This window comes from Podarcis muralis, chromosome 3, assembly GCF_964188315.1.
Source record: "Podarcis muralis chromosome 3, rPodMur119.hap1.1, whole genome shotgun sequence".
Classification (NCBI taxonomy): Eukaryota; Metazoa; Chordata; class Lepidosauria; order Squamata; family Lacertidae; genus Podarcis; species Podarcis muralis.
The window spans coordinates 80,903,263-80,923,506 of record NC_135657.1 but is presented as its reverse complement, the minus strand read 5'-3'; the positions used below and the strand labels follow the sequence as shown (position 1 = coordinate 80,923,506).

The 20,244-nt window shown below is 40.6% G+C and overlaps 1 protein-coding gene across 3 annotated transcripts in view; it reads right to left on the bottom strand.

The window, feature by feature from the left end:
- Positions 1-350: 350 nt before the first annotated feature.
- The window catches only part of IBTK (inhibitor of Bruton tyrosine kinase), a 44,397-nt gene continuing 24,503 nt past the window's right edge, over positions 351-20,244 (bottom strand). Inside the window, exons 12-29 of one of the 3 annotated variants that reach the window (XM_028722850.2) lie at positions 19,016-19,624; positions 18,721-18,807; positions 17,644-17,726; positions 17,518-17,555; positions 15,872-15,968; positions 14,402-14,503; positions 13,850-13,967; positions 12,269-12,329; positions 11,361-11,488; positions 10,597-10,709; positions 8,448-8,596; positions 7,489-7,652; positions 6,734-6,826; positions 6,319-6,462; positions 3,333-3,467; positions 2,557-2,628; positions 2,337-2,469; positions 351-1,373 (exon numbers count right to left, since the gene is read on the bottom strand). In XM_028722850.2, the coding sequence (XP_028578683.2) occupies positions 1,248-1,373; positions 2,337-2,469; positions 2,557-2,628; positions 3,333-3,467; positions 6,319-6,462; positions 6,734-6,826; positions 7,489-7,652; positions 8,448-8,596; positions 10,597-10,709; positions 11,361-11,488; positions 12,269-12,329; positions 13,850-13,967; positions 14,402-14,503; positions 15,872-15,968; positions 17,518-17,555; positions 17,644-17,726; positions 18,721-18,807; positions 19,016-19,624 (2,452 nt within the window). In that variant the 3' untranslated portion in view covers positions 351-1,247. The remainder of the gene's footprint in view (positions 1,374-2,336; positions 2,470-2,556; positions 2,629-3,332; positions 3,468-6,318; positions 6,463-6,733; positions 6,827-7,488; positions 7,653-8,447; positions 8,597-10,596; positions 10,710-11,360; positions 11,489-12,268; positions 12,330-13,849; positions 13,968-14,401; positions 14,504-15,871; positions 15,969-17,517; positions 17,556-17,643; positions 17,727-18,720; positions 18,808-19,015; positions 19,625-20,244) is intronic. The other 2 variants (XM_028722851.2, XM_028722852.2) reach the window with 2 other exon arrangements.

The following is a 20,244-nucleotide window of genomic DNA, read 5'->3' as shown; positions in this document are numbered from 1 at the left end:
ATGAGATACAACTACATTTAATGTAGACTGCAGGTAACTAAACTGCGGCTCCAACTAATCTCATCCCTGACCACTGGCCATGTTGACTGTGGCTGATGGGACTTTGGAGGTTCTAGCAGAGAAGTGTAGCTATCACATACCTTTGGCCAAGGAGTAGTGAATGAGGAAGGGGACACCCACCTGGTCAATCAGACCAGTCAAATCAACCCTGCAAGTCAAAGGAGTGAAAGACGTTGCAGTCACATCAGGGAGGTGGAGATCAACAATCTCCAAAGCTTCCCCATCATTTCAACAAATGTTGAGATAACTGAAATTTGGCCTCCCCACACCCACACATACACAAACTCTGATCGGACCAACAGCACTTTTAATACAGTTAACAAACATTCTTTTATAAGACTTTCCAATGACAAGAAAAATCATCCACAATCAGGCATAGGGTTTTGAACACAGAGTACCAATGCATCTGTTACAAGTGAAAATTGTCAAAATGCAATGCTCATTTGTATGAATAGTTTTAATGCTTAATTAATAGCATGTGCTTTTCTGGAAACATTTTGCAGTTTAGCATGCTGCTACCTACCCCCATCCCATTTTTGCCATACAAGCCAAAATATGCCTTTTTTCTATTTGAGCTGGACTCCCAGAACAGTAAAGTCTGCATTATTACAAGGGCAGTCTCAGAAGAACTTGAATACCTACTTAAACCAGCACAAAATGCCTACCCAGTACAGACTTGTTTGTATAAGGCATGATGGCAACAAGCATTGTCCAGAATAGCAAGAATGAGGCACCGAAACATACCAGACATTGGATACCACTGCTTCAGCAGACAGCATTTTTTTTCTTTTTCTCTTATTACACACACAGTAACAAAATTTAGGAAATCAAAATTTGTGGTATTCTGGCTGATCATTCATTTGCATTAATTCAACATGTATGCATGATATTGACAGTTCAGCTGTTGTTAACTGGAGAAAAAACACTTGGCTTTCCACCTTTTGCTAATTACTAAAAGGGTAAGCTCATACAGCCCTACTTAAAACTACATACACTTAGTTTTAAGTATATGCAGACTTCATTCTCCATCTTCATAATATGAACCTTCGTAATATGAACAATTAGTAATGCAGTCGGATAAGGAAGATACATTTTCAAAGCAGGTATTATGTTGAAAAGAGACGGACACACGTTACTATCCTCAATCTTAGGGCACACATCTTCATAAAATCCAAGATTAGTCCAGATCAATGCTTGTTCCACATTGGAGCTGCTATTGGCCCTTGTGGAGACCTTTCAACCACAACAAACTCATCGGGGTTGCCAACTGCTTGATAGTGGATTAACAGGTCCTGGATAGCACGTTCTTCTATCTGGAAGAAGAGAGTAACAAAGCGGAGGGTGATATTTTTTGAAATCTGACAGGGCTAAGGATGGTGTTTACACAAGCAGAGAAGAACGGACGTCACCAGACCCTTAAGCCTCAAAGTGCCCAAATCTTCTGGCAAACTCAGTAGCACGGCAAAGCCTCGCAAGACGTACCAGTAATTAACTGTAATCCCACATTCTCCCAGATTCTTCCATTAAGGAAACAACACATCCAACTTCTCTTGAACCATGGCACAAGGGAATCAACTAAGCACATAGATCTATTGCTTAGAACTAGTTAAATCAAGGGAAGGGCCTCCAGTTGTTGTTGGACTGGCCTGTGCAACTGCTCCAGCGGAATCTCATAGCAAACTGGGCCTGGAGCAGTTTAAGGCATTGGGTGATTTGTGAGTTTGGGGGGTGGACAGAATGCAGAGGATTCAGGAAGTCTGCCTGCATCTCCTTCTCCCCTGCCCCAACTGCATGCTTAGTTAGGCTTTAGTACCCTACTTAAACACAGTTCAAGGCTCCTGATTCGCTCTATTCAGATTTAAGTTGACTAGATTAGAGATGCTCTGAAATGCCAGATCAGGCCCTAAATTGGATTCAGGGGGGACATTCCCAGCCCTGTTGTTAGACTCCCTACTCCAATCAGCCCCAGCCAGAATGACCAACAGTCAGGATGAGGTGAGCTGTAGTCCAACAACACCTGGAAGGTGGCGGAATTATGAAATGAGAAATAAACAAATAATACTGAACTGGCATTAAGAAAATACTTGACTTGAAGGCATGTGAATAACACAACATATCACAAACAACATAGCAGAATGTTATATCTGATTGTATTTTCCAAAAGTGGTTGTAAACAGCTTGTTGGGGCCAAAGGTCTTGGTAAAAATGTACTTAATAAAATAAAAAGAATGGTAACCAGCCACTCTTAACTTATTGTACTGAGCATTTTGCCTTACCTGGATCAAAGCTAAAGGTTTCTCTCTACTCCGGATGAGAGCAGCTTCTTGCTGGAGTTCTTCCTCGACAATTTTTGCAAATGTGATAGTTGTTGCTACAACTGGACTCATAACGGATGCTGCCAACCAAGGGCTGCAAGGTAGATTACCAAATGAAAGATGTCACCACATCGCAGAAGACATTTTCCTACAAATACTTTTAATTACAAATCCAACTTACTTCAGATTTTCTGACAGTGTTGGTTCATTAAAATGTTGATTTTCAGCCCCGACAGCAGTGGCAGTTGAGCATCTAGAGACACAAATAAAATATTAACAGAAGAACTGTTGATTAAAAACACCACCTAAGGAAGTAAAAAGGTTGCCAGCCAACATGAATTCTGGTCTCTGGAATAGTATGAGGAATACATATTTTGACTAGAATTTGTTTTCTTTTTTTAAAAAATAAATCCCACATTTCCCATTTTGATTAAAAACAACAACAAGGCAAGTTTTATTTATCTATAGAAACCAGGGCATCTATTTATGAAAAGTGGGGATAGAAGCCACCTCCCTTCACTAATGGGATGGCATGGCTCAGGGTAGAGATTATTATTTTTAACAGCCACGCGGAAAGTAGACTATACCTCTCTCTCTATTCTTCCCGCCAACTCCTTCATTTACATTAAACTGGTGTGCAAACCCAAAGAAGTAACATTATACACACATCGCACTTGAACTGCTTCTGAGAATAAGCTTCCTTAAGCCACTTCACTGATTAAGCTATCAAATTAGTCATATCTATACAATATTATGGAAGTACCGTAAGTGATCTATCATTTATTCTGTTCAGTAATTTATGATAGATTTAAAACAATGAAATACAGCATGCTATCAGAACAGATATTCAACTAAAATGAGATGCTCTGTATTTAAGTATTTAAATAGCTTTTTATATTGATGTGCACAACTTCCGTGCTTGTCAGAAATGTGCAAATAAATGTTATACTTTCTCACCTCAGAGATTTTTGATCTTGTGCATCGTCCATCACTTTAGCACAATGTTTTCCAGGACTGGCACCAACTGTTCTTTTCCCTTCCTCCAAGAGATTACGGAATGACTTTGGCGAAGCAGATTGCAATGAAGAAGCCCTTTAGCAGAAAAGAGGGATAAAGTCTCAAACCCTTGTACCTTTTGTGCCATATTTGAGTCACACCAAACTAAATGAATCAAACACTGCTATGCTGTAACTTCCAGAAGATCCTAGAGATTTTTCTGTCTGAAAATTATTTTACCAACAGACTAAAATTGTGTGAAAATCCTAATTAACACAAATCTGTTGCATGTCCATGGCTGTTTATTATTTACTTAAGAGTATTTATATCCTACCAACCAACTGGAGGTATTGAGTCATCTTAAGTATACTGAAGACCCTACAAAACAGACAGAAGTTACTAGGCAAAAGTGCTTACTTGCCTCACCCAGCACTCCCAAACTTGAGTCCCTAGGTGTTGGACTACACATTCCATAGAGACTGGTTGGGGATGACAGGAATTGTAGTCCAACAACAACAACAACTGAAGACCAAAGATGGATGAAGGCTGCAGACACATACTCTAGTACTAATGCAATTGGGAACAGGCGGTAAAAGAAGATCTGGTTATTCCCCAACTATTCACAAACAGTGAGGCATCACTTTACCTTACCATTAGTTACACTGAAACATTGTTGCCCATTGGAGAGATCCTTTCAAGCATTTTTAACATTGTTGTAGATCTCTTCTGAGCACAGTCTATAAATAACTTCTTTTTTAAAGGAACAAAATTTGATTTGCAACTCTCGTTTTGAGAATAATACTTGGCTTCAAGTTAGACTGACTACTGGTAATTGTTTTGCTGAACTCAGGACTGGGGCAGAGGTGCCAACTTGAATAAAATATTGGGCGGGCTAGATAAGCCTCGCCCTGCACAATCGATCACATGACATGGCACACATACCATTTGAATGACAATGGCCACTGACTTTGGAGGGCTCCGGCGCCCTCAAATATTTTATGGGGGGGTGAAGGGACATTGGCCCCTAGAAGTTGGCTCCTATGGACTGGGGAAAGCTTTTGCATGAGACTTGAAAGATCATTGAGGGCTGTAACCTGAGGTACCACTGTAATAGTATTTGGTGGGGGAATGCAGCATCTCTCAGCAAAGGTATTACTGCACTCCCCCACCAAATACTATTACAGTGGTACCTCAGGTTACATATGCTTCAGGTTACATACGCTTCAGGTTACAGACTCTGCTAACCCAGAAATAGTGCTTCAGGTTAAGAACTTTGCTTCAGGATGAGAACAGAAATCGTGCTCCGGTGGCGCGGCAGCAGCAGCAGGAGGCCCCATTAGCTAAAGTGGTGCTTCAGGTTAAGAAAAGTTTCAGGTTAAGTACGGACCTCCGGAACGAATTAAGTACTTAACCTGAGGTACCACTGTATAATAAGTGCACCTTGAAAACTTGGTCAGAGGTATTTTTTGCTGGGAGTGTGTGCTAGTTTACCTTCAACCTTTTATTTGCTTGCCAACAATTGTGCTTCCAAAAATGCTCAACGCTGGGTTTGTTTTTATTAATTAATCTTCAAAGAACACTCCACAGTCCTAACTCCCCCCCCCCCCCGCAAACCATGAAACTAGAAGTTTCTTTTGGCAAGCATGATTTAAGATATATTGAGTCTCCATGTCAACCAAAAAAAGAAGAAGAAGAAGAAGAAAGTTCCAGAAGGTCCCACACCCATCTGGCATGTTGTCTTGCCAGTAGAGCTGCTGAATTTCCAAGACAAGGATCTTGTTTCACTGCAAAACAAAAGTTCTGGATAATGCCACATACTGCAAGCACGGAAACCTCAACGTGGTGCCAAATGTATGCATGTGAGTTTATTTGGGCTTCAAAGCAGTCAGGGTTATACCAGAACTCAACAAGCTTAAGACAAATGCAAACTCTTTTCTGTCACTCTAAATTAGTTAAGTCAAGAATCCTTAATGAGAACCATGTTTGTTAATGAGGAATTGTCATCAATCCAGCAGTAGTGTGTGTGTGTGTGTGTGTGTGTGTGTGTGTGTGTGTATATATTCAAAAAGGACATTAAAATAAATTCCATTATCCAATGAGCCATAATTCTTTTTAAAGAAAAAAATACTATAAGATTTCACACTGATGGTCTGCTTAAAGCTTTTAGGGGGTTTGCCATTTTCCATTTTTTGCAGCCAAAGGAATTTTATGAAGGAAGTTTGGCCATCTATGTCCACATTAAAATTAAACCAAAACTCATTCCACAGCTGAAGTACACCAATGTATGCCAGTGTAATGTATTGTAGTGGAAAGAAAAATAAATTTCCAACCATGTTGAAATGTCTGCTCAGCTATGGAGCTCACTGTGTAATATTGGCCTAGTCATCATCTCTCAGCCAATCCAAGTTCAAAGGGCTGTTGAGAATATGCAGTGGGAAAATGTCGTGTATCCTGAGCTCCTGGTAGGAAGCACAGGATACAAACATGACAGCAATTTTAAAAGGTGCCCGGTGTGTTTTCGCCCCTCACCTTGCACTACTGTGGAAAACTACAAAACTTTTGAAATGCTTTGGAAAATGCAATATTCGCTTACTTTGTACAAGGCCCCAGATGCAATCTAAGACAACTCTAGTTAAAAAGAAAGGTGCAGAAAAGAAGGAAAGAATTCTGGCAAGAGGGTGAACAGCACTAAATTAGATGGGTCAATAGCATGATTAAAAACCAGCACTGCAGTAGGTCATTTGTATATGTAGGTTTGTTCATGAACCCTGAGAAAGCTTGCCCACACCAGAAAAGAGACAATTCTGAAAATACTACTTGGGTTCAGGTAAATTCCTCACTACTTAATAAGTTACTTAGGTGTTCTGCTCAGCTGAAACAAAGCTTATTTTAAAGACTGAAATAGATCTCCACAAGCATTAACACTAAGGCATACTAAGAAACATACCATACATTCCCTGGTTTTGCAGCATTTTGGGGTGTTGGTGGCATGGCTGCCTCTGGCCCAATCTCTGGGCTGTTATCCTTAGCAGCCATAGCAATCAGCTTCCTTTGCTTCTGAGAAAGCTTACTTCCATGAGAAGTGGGCCTACTAAAAATTACAAACAGAAACGTGAAGTAGTTTACTACAGCCTATCAAATCCCTCCTGATCTGTTTTTACACAATCATGCAATTAATAAACAATATTTCTGAGGCAAGACAGGTGCTATATCATCAGGTAGATCAGAGCCCCATAAAATTATTTCCAAAGTTTCAAAGCCCCCCCCCCTCAAAAATTAGGAATTTATAAGTAAGTTAAGAATTTAAATTAACACAAGTAGATCTTATCATTTCTCTTATTAAATCATTTTCTTTTACCAACCCTGAATTTATCTTTGGCATGCTTCCACATTTTTGCATGTTTTCTTCAATTTCCATAATAGTTCTTAAATCCATAGCAGGGGGACTGGCAGGACTGAATGAAACAACAACAACACCACAACAAGTTGTTACTTTTCAAGACATCCATTTTTACTTATCTTCTACTTGCCAAGTACCACTGAAATATTCTATATCTTGCATATATTTTGTAACCGGATGTATAATTTATGTCTCCTTCCTCAATTATGGCAAACCTCAAATAGAATGTTTTATATATTTTCCAGAGAACACATGCAAACATCAGGGACACTTTTAGTTTCACTGACGATGCCCAATAACATTAACTTTTAGCTTGTGTGAAGTTTGGTGACTTTTCTTTCAAAGCCTACCATGAAGTAGATCCTTAAAAGCCAGCATGTTTGGGCTGCAACTTTTACACAGCTAAAGTCGTAGTAACTCCCAATGAAAAGGGGAAAGTAGCACTTTCAACACAGAGTCAATATAATTGCTTTTAACTTAATGTGCATAACTACCACTAAATAACCTGGTCATATGATGTGTCAGAAAACATGTCAACAACTATGCAGGCCAAATGCCCTCTGGAATGTGAACTTCCCTTCCACAATGAAGACTCACTAGGATGGAGGAGAAATTCAATTCACATTTTAACTTACCTAATTCATGGCATCAGCAACCGACTCAAATACTGTTAATAACTCAGCACATGACACACGTGGGAACAAACAAAATATATACCTAAAAGAGCTGATAACCCAGTTGGAAGAGCTTGCGGAGGTGTTTTTGTTGTTAGGAATGCACTGAGGAAGAGATATTTTTTGCAACGATGTTCTCTCGGGTATTTTCACCTCTTTTTTAGCATTTGGAACGTGTGCACGGGAAGCACACATTTTCTCTTTCACCTAAAGTCAAAGCACACTAAAATTACACAGTTTTAAGACACAATATGTGCATTTACGGACAAATATGATGAGAACAACACCAGATTCTGCATTTAATCCAAAGTAGATCCAGAGAGCTACTTCAGGCATGCCCAAGAGCTTGGCATGAATCTCATATTCTGTGGGATTTTCAACACCCTTCAGCTTTAGAAATGGTTTGCCATGCAACACAGTGTGGAAGGTCTGTGGCTTAACATGTCAAAACCCCTGCATGGTGCTCTGGACTGCACTGTGAATGTATTTCAAGAGTGTAATCATGTTCACAGTAAGTGGTATTTATAAGAGCTACAGTCCTTCAAGTTTTAAGAGAATCCTTTTATAACTTATTCATATTACTGCATCCAATACAACTATTCAATTAAATGCAACAATGTAGCCATTTTGCTCCTTTAAAATTTATGCTACATTAAGCATAGAAGGTATTCTGTTATGTGGCATACATAAAGATTAGAAAGAAGCCAACTAAAGAAGAGACATAATATCTGCATTATTCAGTTACCAAATGAATATACATTAAATGTGTCTCATCACAGCCACACCAGAATTTTGAAGACCCATCAAGGTTTCTTTGCTGTTCAAGAAGATCCCCAAGCTTCTTCTTTTTGGGTTTTGTTTTTTTTTCAAACTCAAAAGCAAAAAAACGAAAAGATTGGCACACATGTTTAAAAACATTAGATGCTGTGTTTTATTTGATTAGATGTGTGTTTATTTGATTAGTAAACACTGAGGCAAAAAGAGGAATTAAAATGCTCTAACCTCAACTTTATCTGCATTGAATCCTGCTGTGAAGTCAGGGGACTCCAGATCTCTGGGGCTATTCACTCCTACGTAGCTACCTTCAGAATCCGAGGTCAGCATTTCAGGAAGGGATTCAATGGAGTTGGTTTTATCTAGTTTCAGTATCCCTACAAGTATTAGGAAAGGAAGGAAAAAAGAAATGATTAGTCTATGGCATTTAAGCTTGCAAAAGTTGTTTGAGTTGGGGTGGGGATTGCTATCCTATCTATGCCTTACAGCCCATCTGCTTGACTTCAAAAGATCCAGCCCTGATCTCAACCTTGTATCCAGGTGCATGCACACACCACCAACAGCTACACTTGCTACATCAGCCAGTTTAGCAGATAGCTTCCTCACTCCAATCTCAGCATTTACTCTTCACTACTTATCTGTACAGGGACGCGGGTGGCGCTGTGGGTTAAACCACTGAGCCTAGGACTTGCCGATCAGAAGGTCAGCAGTTCGAATCCCCGCAACGGGGTGAGCTCCCGTTCCTCGGTCCCAGCTCCTGCCAACCTAGCAGTCGAAAGCACGTCAAAGTGCAAATAGATAAATAGTTACCGCTCCGGTGGGAAGGTAAACGGCGTTTCCGTGCGCTGCTCTGGTTCGCCAGAAGCGGCTTAGTCATGCTGGCCACATGATCCGGAAGCTGTACGCCAGCTCCCTCACAGCCAATAAAGTGAGATGAGTGCCACAACCCCAGAGTCGGTCACGACTGGACCTAATGGTCAGGGGTCCTTTACTTATCTGTACAGTGGTACCTACCGTTAAGAACTTAATTTGTTCTGGAGGTCCATTCTTAACCTGAAACTGTTCTTAACCTGAAGCACCACTTTAGCTGATGGGGCCTCCCGCTGCTGCCGTGCCGCCGGAGCACGATTTCTGTTCTCATCCTGAAGCAAAGTTCTTAACCCAAGGTACTATTTCTGGTTTCGCAGAGTCTGTAACCTAAAGCGTCTGTAACCCGAGGTACCACTGTACTTTCTGGGAAATGAAGAGGCACAGGGGGCCAGGGGAGAGCCCTGTCTGTTGTTCCCAATGCCTTTACTGGCTCCTGTTAAGGAAACTGAGCCCTGTGCAGGAACAGAAGAGTTTCTTCTGCTTCTCCTGATGCCCAGTGCTACTGCTGCCTGTGCTGGGGCAGCAGCCAAACTGGACGCTAAGGAATACATATGCATGTATGTATTCTGACATCCCTTGAAGTTGTTTGTTTCTGCAAGGTCCTGTTGAGGCTCTGGGAGTCAACACCAGTGATCGGGTTATCTATTATGCATTGTATAGTTGTACTGTAATAATGATACAAACAAGCCATCTTGCGATACAGAATAACGTAACGTGTTTTTCAATTGAAGATTTCAGTTTGCTCTACTTTGTCATGGACTATTGAGAGGAAACTCTTGCATATAATGGAGAGAGAGTGAGAGAGACAGAGACAGAGAGAAACAGCAGCAGCTGAATGCACAAGTGAACTTCATCACTTTTACTGCAATGAAGTTGCCTGCAACTGTCTTCAGAAGTCAGGGGAAAGCCCTCTCTCATTTCAGCACAGCTCTTTGCAGCCTTGGGGTACAATTTACAGAGCTTAATCAAAACATTATGTATTATCAAGTCCACAGCCACAATGAAAGCAAAAACAAATGGCAATAAAGTAGCAACAAGCCCCAGCAAGTCACTCACACCAACAACTTTTCAGCCTGGAAAATGACTGTCACACGATACAACAGATTTACAACAGATTTACAATAGTACATGAAAAACAAAGTGGCAACTGACACATGTGAATCAGAAACCTTCCGCTGATCCTGTCAGATGGGAGGGGCTCTAGAGGAACAGGTAGATAGCCACAAATAACTCAACCAAAGTATCAAGAAAGCATGCATACTAATTGCTTCCCACATGATCCATACAATATTCACAATGTATTTAGGTGACTAGTCTTCAACCATGTTGAGATCCATGCATCCCAGAGCTAATTCTGGCATTACAGAACTAATAGAAACTGAGAACCATACCTAGTACACTACTATTTTGTGAGTATGCAGATTATTACTATTATTTACTTAACTGACAACCACTTTAATAGCAATCTACAAATCAGTAGTGAAAACAAAGCTCATCTGCCACTAACCTGTAGAGGGTGGGCTCTGAATAATATCAGAAAGATTATACCCTCCTGAGCTGTCTGACCGTTTTCGTGGCTTCTTCTTCGCCTTTGCTTTTGCTTTTTTGAAAAGAGCTTCCCTGGTTTAAAGCAAAACACTTTTATTTAGATTCCACTTACTTTTTTTATTGTGACAAACAGAATTTCAACTTTTCTTATCAGGACCATGTCTTTTCCTAACCCAGTTTTTAAAAGCTATTTTAGACAAACCTTTTTAAAAAATAAAAATACAAGAATTTGTTTCCTTAAATTTAAGTGTCTGAGCTCTACAAATCATCCCCTGCTTTAACAAATACCCTTTCTCCATCTTTTCTTGCTCAGCTGTGAATAGGGATAATGAGATTCACACTGGGGATTTACGATACCCAGGGAACGTAACACAGTGCATTTAAAAGTGAATTACTCTCATAATCCTTTCTCCATCCCACCCCAGTCACCCTTACTATTTGAAGCAAAAGATGTATGGGCAGTAGTTTTTCCTTACCAAAGAAAATTCTGACATTTAAAAACTTTTATATGGAATGTGTTTACTGACACCAATCCACATTGTTCCATTCTAGCTTCAGATTTGCGGCTTAGAATAACTGAAAACAAATAGGAACACAGCAGGCAAGAGGTGGGCAGAGCAATGCAAACCTGCCGCTGAGGCTCTGTGAAGCAACAGAGCTACCGCCACACTAGAAGCCTTGTCACTCACAGCAGTAGAAGGTGGAGGGCAGGCAGACACTTACTGAGTAGTTTGCTCTGCACTCAGCTCTTCTTTCAGGAAGACAAAGGTTTCTCCTTCCTCAGGCTCCAAGGAACTAATATCAGGGCCATCTTGGTATGGAGTAATTACCCTTCTGACCATAGCAGGAATCTACAACATCATAAATGCTTGTTAAGCTGTGCACTAGGAAAAACAGGTAGGAATTGAATGCATATTTTTAAAAACTGTGCTGTTGTGCATTTTGAAATCCCATAAAATCCAGTTTGGAAGAAGAGTGACTAACCCCCCGTTTGGGGGCCTCATTTCCCACATTTTTTTTTTTTGTCTCCCTGCACCCAGACCCTGCTATTTTTGGTGGCAGCAAAGAGAACAAACATTAAAGGTGACAAAGCACTGCTGCAGATGGAGCCCAGTGCTCCCAGGTCATTGGACTGATTATTTCAGTCAAAAGGGCCACATACACTGCTGGTATATGGCTCCCAGAGGCTTGCCCCAGGGTAAATGTGGCCCTCACACCAAAAATGAACATCCATCCACCCCTTGTTTAAAGTATGGCATGGTAGAGAAACCCTGCATACGATTAATCTAAGGATGTGTTGGCATATATAGACGATTCATAAAGTAACCTAAAACATTTGGAGTAATATAATCCAAGTAAAGTTGTAAATACCTGGTGAAGCCTTGACAAAGTTTCTAAACCTATATTTTATTCATTATAACGATAGTTCAGCAGACTCTGGAGGAGTCTTGCTTTAGTATCTGCGGGACTCTTTTTCTATTATGGCAATTTAAACCATGAGACAGATTATCAATGCTGCACAATTAGAAAATAAATTGGTCAGAATTTCTTTTAACAAAAGACGTATCAAGACATTTCATCAGTCAAGCTGCTTGAAAATGTAGCCTACTTAAACGAATAATAGTACTTACCATTTTTCTGTAGGAAACGGAAAGGTCCTTCAAAACGTCGTCACTTAAAACATCTAGAGCCCTAAGACAAACACACATTAAATGCAAATTCAAGAGTGGCTCGCTGATGACACTCAACATTTAGTTGTGCCCAAGCAGAAGGCAATCTTGATAAATTCTACTTAATTCATAAAGTATTTGGGTGTACTGATAACAGAACAAGATTCTAAAGTGCTGGGGGTCGACTGAGTTGCTACAGACCTTAGACCTGTAAATGTCTGCTTGTGAACTGTCTCTTGGCTTAGTCCCAATTCTAGAATTTCCAGGTAATCTTTTTTTATTATTATTAATGGTACAAGTGTGAGTGGGTGGAAAGAGTAATGGTACAACAGCTCTCCAGATAACAACTTCACAAGACCAGGAATCAAGCAGAGAACTACAGGTGCTGCTATGACGGTACAGAAAAGAGAATCTGCGGGTGAAGTATGCAAGGAGAAATGATGAAAGGAAAGAGAACAGACAAGAGCAGAGATTATGTAGAGCAACCTCTCCCAATCTGGTGCCCTCCATGTTTTTGACTACAATTACCATCAAACCTGACTATTGGCTATGCTGGCTGGGACTAATGGGAGTTGTGGTCCAAAATATCTGGAAGGATGAGGAAGGTTGGTTTAGACATGGGATGCAGCCTGTCATTCAGAAGGCAGCAATAGCAAAATGGATCAAACAGAAGAGCGCAGAAGACTGAGAACAGGCAAAAGATCTGAGTGGTAAATCTTAAGGGAACAGAACTGGGAAATCTAGAGCCTAGGCCCATGTAACTTGAAACTGATGTAGTGAAAGACAGGGATCCAGTACAGGCACAAACCCTCTTCAGGCATTAAGGCTCCTGTGTTGAGTAATATGGCAGCAGGAAGTGGCAAAACCATGAATAACTCCATCCACTAGCCTTCAGATGAATAGCACATCTATCTATGCTGACAAAGCTTATCTGTACACAGCTGAATACTCAAAGGCCCTATACAGTGGTACCTCGGGTTACATACGCTTCAGGTTACAGACTCCGCTAACCCAGAAATAGTGCTTCAGGTTAAGAACTTTGCTTCAGGGTGAGAACAGAAATCGTGCTCCGGCGGCGCAGCAGCAGCAGGAGGCCCCATTAGCTAAAGAGGTGCTTCAGGTTAAGAACAGTTTCAGGTTAAGTACGGACCTCCGGAACAAATTAACCAGAGGTACCACTGTACACTACTTGGCGTGTCCCTGTTACTCAGCACATGAGCCTTAACGCCCGAAGGCAGCTATAGTTACTTTTGCCAAACCTCCAAAACCTTTTAAATAATGGCTCCCTCACTCCATTCTGAAAATCTGTTTGAAATGTGACACAAGTATTCTCTTTAAATCGCATGTGTTTATCAATGTCACTTGCTTGCCAGCTCTTTTATTTTAAAATGTTCATGTGTTACATTTTCAAACTGATTTTTAAAACTGGTGTGTTGATGTCAAAGCAGGAAACTCTCAATGCATGTTAATATACTACTCATTTCCCTGTGGGTTATGGTCTGAGACAGTAGTTGAGCATGGAGTGCCAGGGATTGCTTTTACCTTGTTTCAAGTATAGCTGCCATGTTTAGAACGATGAATTGCAAGCAAGATTGTTTCAATTGCTCAGCGTTGTACATAGCTGCAAACTCCAGAAGCTCAGCAGCATTCTTCAAAGTAACTGAAATTGGGGGGAAAGGAAGAGAATACATTTCCCAAGCCATTTCTGTTAAAATGCCACTTATCCACAATATAAATTTATAGTGCTTTGCAGAAAATTCTGGGGTATGTGCATAGATCATCTGGGGCACTAACAAAGCCATTTGGACTTGCACAAATGGAATGCATTATCTAAAATTCCTCCATTCATGCTCCACAGGTGCATACTGCAAAGAAAGATTTATAATGGAAACTTTATTTCAGAAAGTTTGTCCACCATTACTAGGGTTCCTTAGAGAACAATTTGAATGTCATTGGGCCTAAACATTTTATTTTAACAGGCACACTACAATGATGTGCAATAAACAACATCATGTTTTGACATTCATGCGAGCTATTGTGTAGCTGTAAAACAATAAGTAGCATTACTACAAGGTCAATCCAGTAACAACTCACGTTTTTCAGTAATGGCTACTTCACAGATTTCTTTCAGTCGTAACGTAAGGAGCTGATCCGCTACCACAAGAATATTGCAGATGAATTCCACATTTTGAGATTCTGGAAATCATTGGAAAATTGCATCTTGAGCCTAGTTTCCAACTTTCTCTATTTATTGTCTATCTGTTAACTCAGCCAAGATTACAGTCTAACATAACACAGTATGAATCAGCCCACTCAACTGCAAACAGCTTCAGATGATTAGTTAGCCTGGAATGTGCAAGTCACTCTCTAGGAAAAAAACTATCCCTATTCTGTGCGCCATACTGAGGCTACCGAAAAAGGTGCAGATCTCAGCTTTCTGCAACATTAATCCAGTGCCTTCGCAACTTCCCAGTACTTGTTCTAGTCCTAATAGATCTAGTAGTTGCCTCAACCCTCTTCTACCCTTTCATATTTGTCTGGTTTAGGAAAGACAGGATGCCATTTTTACATAATCAGCCATCTGCATCTCTGTCATAAGGTGATTTGGAGTAAAGTGTTGTCAATATGCAGATGACACCCAGCTCTAAATCTCTGCTCCAATTAAACCTGGAGAGGCAGCTGGTGTGTTAGAGCAGTGCTTGGAGAAAGCTCCGTCCTGAAAAGACAGAGGTACTATGTGTCCCGACTGCTCGTGTTCCAGGAGGTGGGGAGATGGCCGGCAGCTTAGGGGTGCTCCTGGATTTAACACTCTCACTGGAGGCTCAGGTGCTTAGGAGTGCCTTTTTTCAGCCACAATGGTGGCCCCTTTTGTACAGAAATGACTTAGCCACTGGGCTCCATGTTCCGGTAACTTCCAGACTGGATCATTGTAATGTGTTCTACGTGGGGCTGCCCTTGAAGATGACTCAGAAACTTGATCCAAAATGCAACAGCCAGGTGACTGGGTGGGGCTCCTTCATGTCTCATACATGCCATTTTAAAATAGTTGCCCTGCTTACCAGTTCATTTCCAGGCCAAATTCAAGGTGCTCACTTTAATGTTTAAAGCCACTCAGGCCCCAAATACCTGAAAGATCACATCCTTCCCTAACTTCTCAAGGTGCTAACATGAGTGGAGGGTGCCCTCTTGGTTGCTCCATTGCCCTCAGAAGCTCAGGGCAGTCGTGGTAGCAGTCCCTTAGTTGTGGAATTCGCTTCCCACATAGGCATGTCTGGTGCCTTCATTGCACTGCTTTCAGCAAATGCTGAAGACAAACATCTTTATCCTGGCTTTTTACACTTGTTTCAAACTGTTTTTAATATTGTGTAATACTACATTTTAATTGTTGGATTTACATGACATTATACTATTTGTGTAATTTAATTCATTAAGCTGGCATTTTGCTACTGGTACTATTTTCATCTCCTCCTCCTCCTCCTCCTCCTCCTCCTCCTCCTCCTCCTCCTCCTACTGTTCCCAGATCCCCAAACATGTAATTTATTCCCATTCTATCAATGTCCTTACCTTTTACTATAACAGCTTCGTCAGTGTAAATATAATCCAAGATGACCTGCAGGATGTCAGAAGGGAATGGCATTTCCAGAGCAGCACAACATGATGCCTAAATGGAAGCGGGTTTAAACAAACATTTCAAATGCCAGCCCACTTTAAAATCCAGTAGAAGCTCCTTGTGAACCTTTAGGGAAGTCATCAGATTTTAAAAATGATATATGCCATTACAAATAGTGCATGCAACAGAAAACTAGAAAAACTAATAGTAGTAGTAGTAACAACAGCAGCAGCAGCAGAATACATAAATCTCAATCTTTTCCAAATAATCCAGATCACCATATATTGTGTTTACTCTTCTGTATTCTACTATATATATATTTTTTTAAGTGTCTTGGTAGCTTTCATAAAAATCAACATACTAAGAGGGTGGGTGAGCAGTGTTTCCAAAGGTTCCAATAGCCAGTGAACACTTTCCCCCTTCAATGACCTCAGATGCACATTTTACTAAAGGGTTTAGAGTATGAGTATGAGTGACCAATCCTCAAGGAAGCACACCTCCAACGTTTCTGCATGGGTCATAGTTCTGAGCACGCCTCTTGTTTGGAAGATGATGGAATAGAAAGCCCATGCTAGGAATGATACAATGGCACACAATGGAGAGAGCTTGACCCAATTACCCACTCCCAACACAAACTGATTAGGAGACAGGTGAGAACAGTACATCATGCTGAGATGTAGAGGGTAACCTCCTCTGCATTTATGCGTGCTGGGCTTATAAAAAACCTTGAACTTCTCGTGGTGCACAAAGAGTGGGAAACAGTGACACAGAGCATCCATCCCTAATCAACTGCTCTAAACAAACCAGCCAAATATAAACAAAAGGAAAAACTTCTTATGAAGATAGCATTCTGCAGTCATAACAGAATTATCTCAAGATTGTTGGCAAACGCCCCATTTGGGAAATAAAGTAGTAAGAGGTTCCATTAGATTATTCACAGCTATTAGTCATCCTCTGGCACTTTCAATATGCATAAACTTGAAGAGGACTTGATCCGACTTAATGTTTTCAACGTTTATTGGAAAAATCTCGTTTCAGATGGACTGCTGTAACATGGAAGGAATTTCAAGAACCAATTTCTGGGTTACTGTTACATACTTCAAACTCTAGTATTATGTGTCCACCATTAAAGAGAACAGCAAGCCACAAACTTGTCATTTACATCTATCCATCGCCTAAAACAAACTCAAACCCAGCTCTATTTGCAGGTGTCTGGACTGAGCCTGGGACCTTCTGAATGCAAAACATTTGTTCTATAGTCCCTCTAACCTTTTTCCCCCATTTCTTTTAATTAAGCTGCCATAAATTAACCACAATTAAAATCCCATCATCGAAACAGTATTCCAACTAATGTATCATAGCATAGCACACAGCTACTATAAAAGGCCCCTTATGCTCAATATCATTTATGTAATTGAAGGGTGCACATGTAGAATTCACTGCTGGATAATTTTTATATTCTTGCCTTCTGCTTTGCAAGCCATTACAAAGTTCTCTTTCGTGAATAATTACTTTCTCCCCCACAATGCCTGAGTAAATATTTTTGCACAAATTAAAGACGAAGGGCAATGCATCCAAGCACTTATATAGGCACACTTACCTCAATCCAGGAGCTGCTCAGCATGCTGTGAAAATAGTCTGAAAAGGAGAGAGACCTCATTTTGACATGCATTAAAAGACAGATCTCTATTAACAACGTGGCCAAAGTACCTTACATTACACCTACCAAGTCTTGCGCAGAGCACACATTTGTGACATGGGAATTCTTTTCCATCTACAGATTTCATGGTCACATCGCAGAGGTACGAGCTGCAAAACAATTAAAAAACCTACTATAACAAGACATTAAAATGACAAATGTGGTTTAATACAATCAAGGATAAAGTAATGCAGTGGGATAATAGGGGGATAATCACCAGATTTTTTCTGGAGTTAAGAAGCTGAACAGTTTATATAGGTTAGTACATATGGGGAAGGGTATTAATAAACGGAGGGGGGGCAGCCAGCCAGATTGGCTGGCTGTGGGCGTGACACAGGCTGGAACTCCCCCATGACACGGAGGATTCAACACATCCCCACTGACCACGGGAATGTGCGAGGGCCGACAGCAACCCCGCCCCTCTGTGAAGAGGAGTGGCCTTAATGAACATAGAGGCGTATGGTCAGTAACAGTTCAGCATATGGCCAGCTGGTTGGTTCTGTAGTGATTCAGACACATTTACAGTCATACCTCGGGTTAAAGATGCTTCAGGTTTTCAGGTAGTGTCCCACAGTGACCCAGAAGTAACGGAACGAGTTACTTCCGGGTTTCGCCGCTCACGCATGTGCAGATGCTCAGAATGACGACACACGCATGCGCAGACGCGGTGAATTGCGACCCACAAATGCGGGTTGCATTCTGCTCATGATGCGAACGGGGCTCCGGAACAGATCCCGTTCACATCCAGAGGTACCACTGTATATACACTAAAGTGATGGCTCAGTAAGCATTTTACAAGAACAGGAATAGCAAGGATTTTTCCTGCTTAAATTCATGGAGGTCTGGTCACAGACATGTCGTATGTTTTATCCATGTGATAAAATGCACAACAATTATTCTCACTAAGAGAAATTTTTGAATGTATAATATGAAGTTTTATTTTACATGGTTTTCAAAAAAAACACAACTTCAGAAAAATGAGAAGTTGAGACACTTGGGACTTCATACAAACTAGAAGACAGAATTATGTGAATTATTTGAATTGGCTTTCATTATACCCTATAGAAATCTGCAAGCTTCCATACTGCACCTTTTGAAACTCACCATTTTTTCTGGTTTAGCTTTGGCTTGTTGCCAGTTTTTCTGTTGGCAATGTTTATTCTTCCATTTTCTATTCTGACTCCATCTAGCCTGCAAGGAAAATGAATTGTTTAAAGTGATAACAACGCTCCCCTGTAAAAAAAATAATGCAACAGGATTAGTTGACAGGAAGAGTTATAGATATTTATTCAACTTAACCTGAGGATCAACCCGTTAGAAAAAGCAAAAGCATGTGTGTGTGTGTGTGTGTGTGTGTGTGTGTGTGTGTGTGTGTATAAAAGACTTAGTGATCGCATACCTTGAACTTAAGCTCCCAATTCCAAATTTCTTTGCAGCAACTTGCAACATTTTTATGAGATTCACTTCTTCCCCAACACTCTTACATTTCTTGGAAGCAGATTTTGGTTTGCTCTTCTGTTTTTCATTTCCCATGTATACTTGGTTACTTCTGTAAACTTCAAACGCAGACTTCTTATTAACATCTCCATTGATAGTTATTTTATTCAAGTTTGTAATTAAAGTGTTTTCATTCTCTTCCATTTTTTCTTTGTACACCGCTTTGAGCCTGTGACCATGAATGAGGAGATCACATGTATCCGTGTAAATGTACTGCAGAATGTACATAAACAAATCTGGGTGGAGTTTTTCTATCACAAAGAGATCACAGCCAACAACATCTTCATCTTTACGATAAATATCAGCAGAATCTATCCAATTGTGATCCGATTCAAAGAGCTTCCGGAAGAAGTCAGAGCGTGCTGCCAAAATGTACTTGTGCACAGGGAAAGTCCTGGAGCCAACTTGAAAAGTCACATCATGGATGTTGTCCGTAATGTCTGCTTCTCCCAACAATTTGCCAAAATCCTCAGAAAAACTAGAAGTCGAGACACTTGGGATTTCATACAAACTGGAAGAAGAGAGTTATAAGAATTATTTGAATTGGCTTTCATTTCACTTTCATTTCATTTCATCTTCATGCTCCATGCAAGAAAAGAAAAAGCAAGTATCTAAGGCAGGAATTGGGAACTTGAAGATCTTCAGACGCTGTTGGACTAAAACATTAATGGTCCCTAACCACTGGCCATACTGGCTGGGGCTGACTGGAGTTGGGAGTCCTACAACATATGGAGAGCTGCAGCTTCCCCCACCCCTGGTTCCAAGCAGTATTTGCTTTCCTTCTTCAAAACATTAAACGAAAGCCCTCAAGATGCATCATCACACATGAGTATGTAGAGCCCCATTGTGGTAGACTCGTAAATATATTGGATTCATGCCTGTATATTTTTAACAGTACCAGCAATGCTTTCCCAGTCCGCAGTGGTTTCCCAATAGCTGTGGTTTAATGTAGCATATGGTGTTCCATTTGCAGAAGGCAAGACTGGGCATGTCATCCCTCTTTTCAGGAAGGCAAGAACATCTCCATCATAACCTCACGTGTTAAATATTAGTAAAGGACTGGCTTGACCAGAGTATCCAAAAGTACAAGTAGATCAAAAGAAAGAGCACTGCATCCAGGCACTAGTTTTA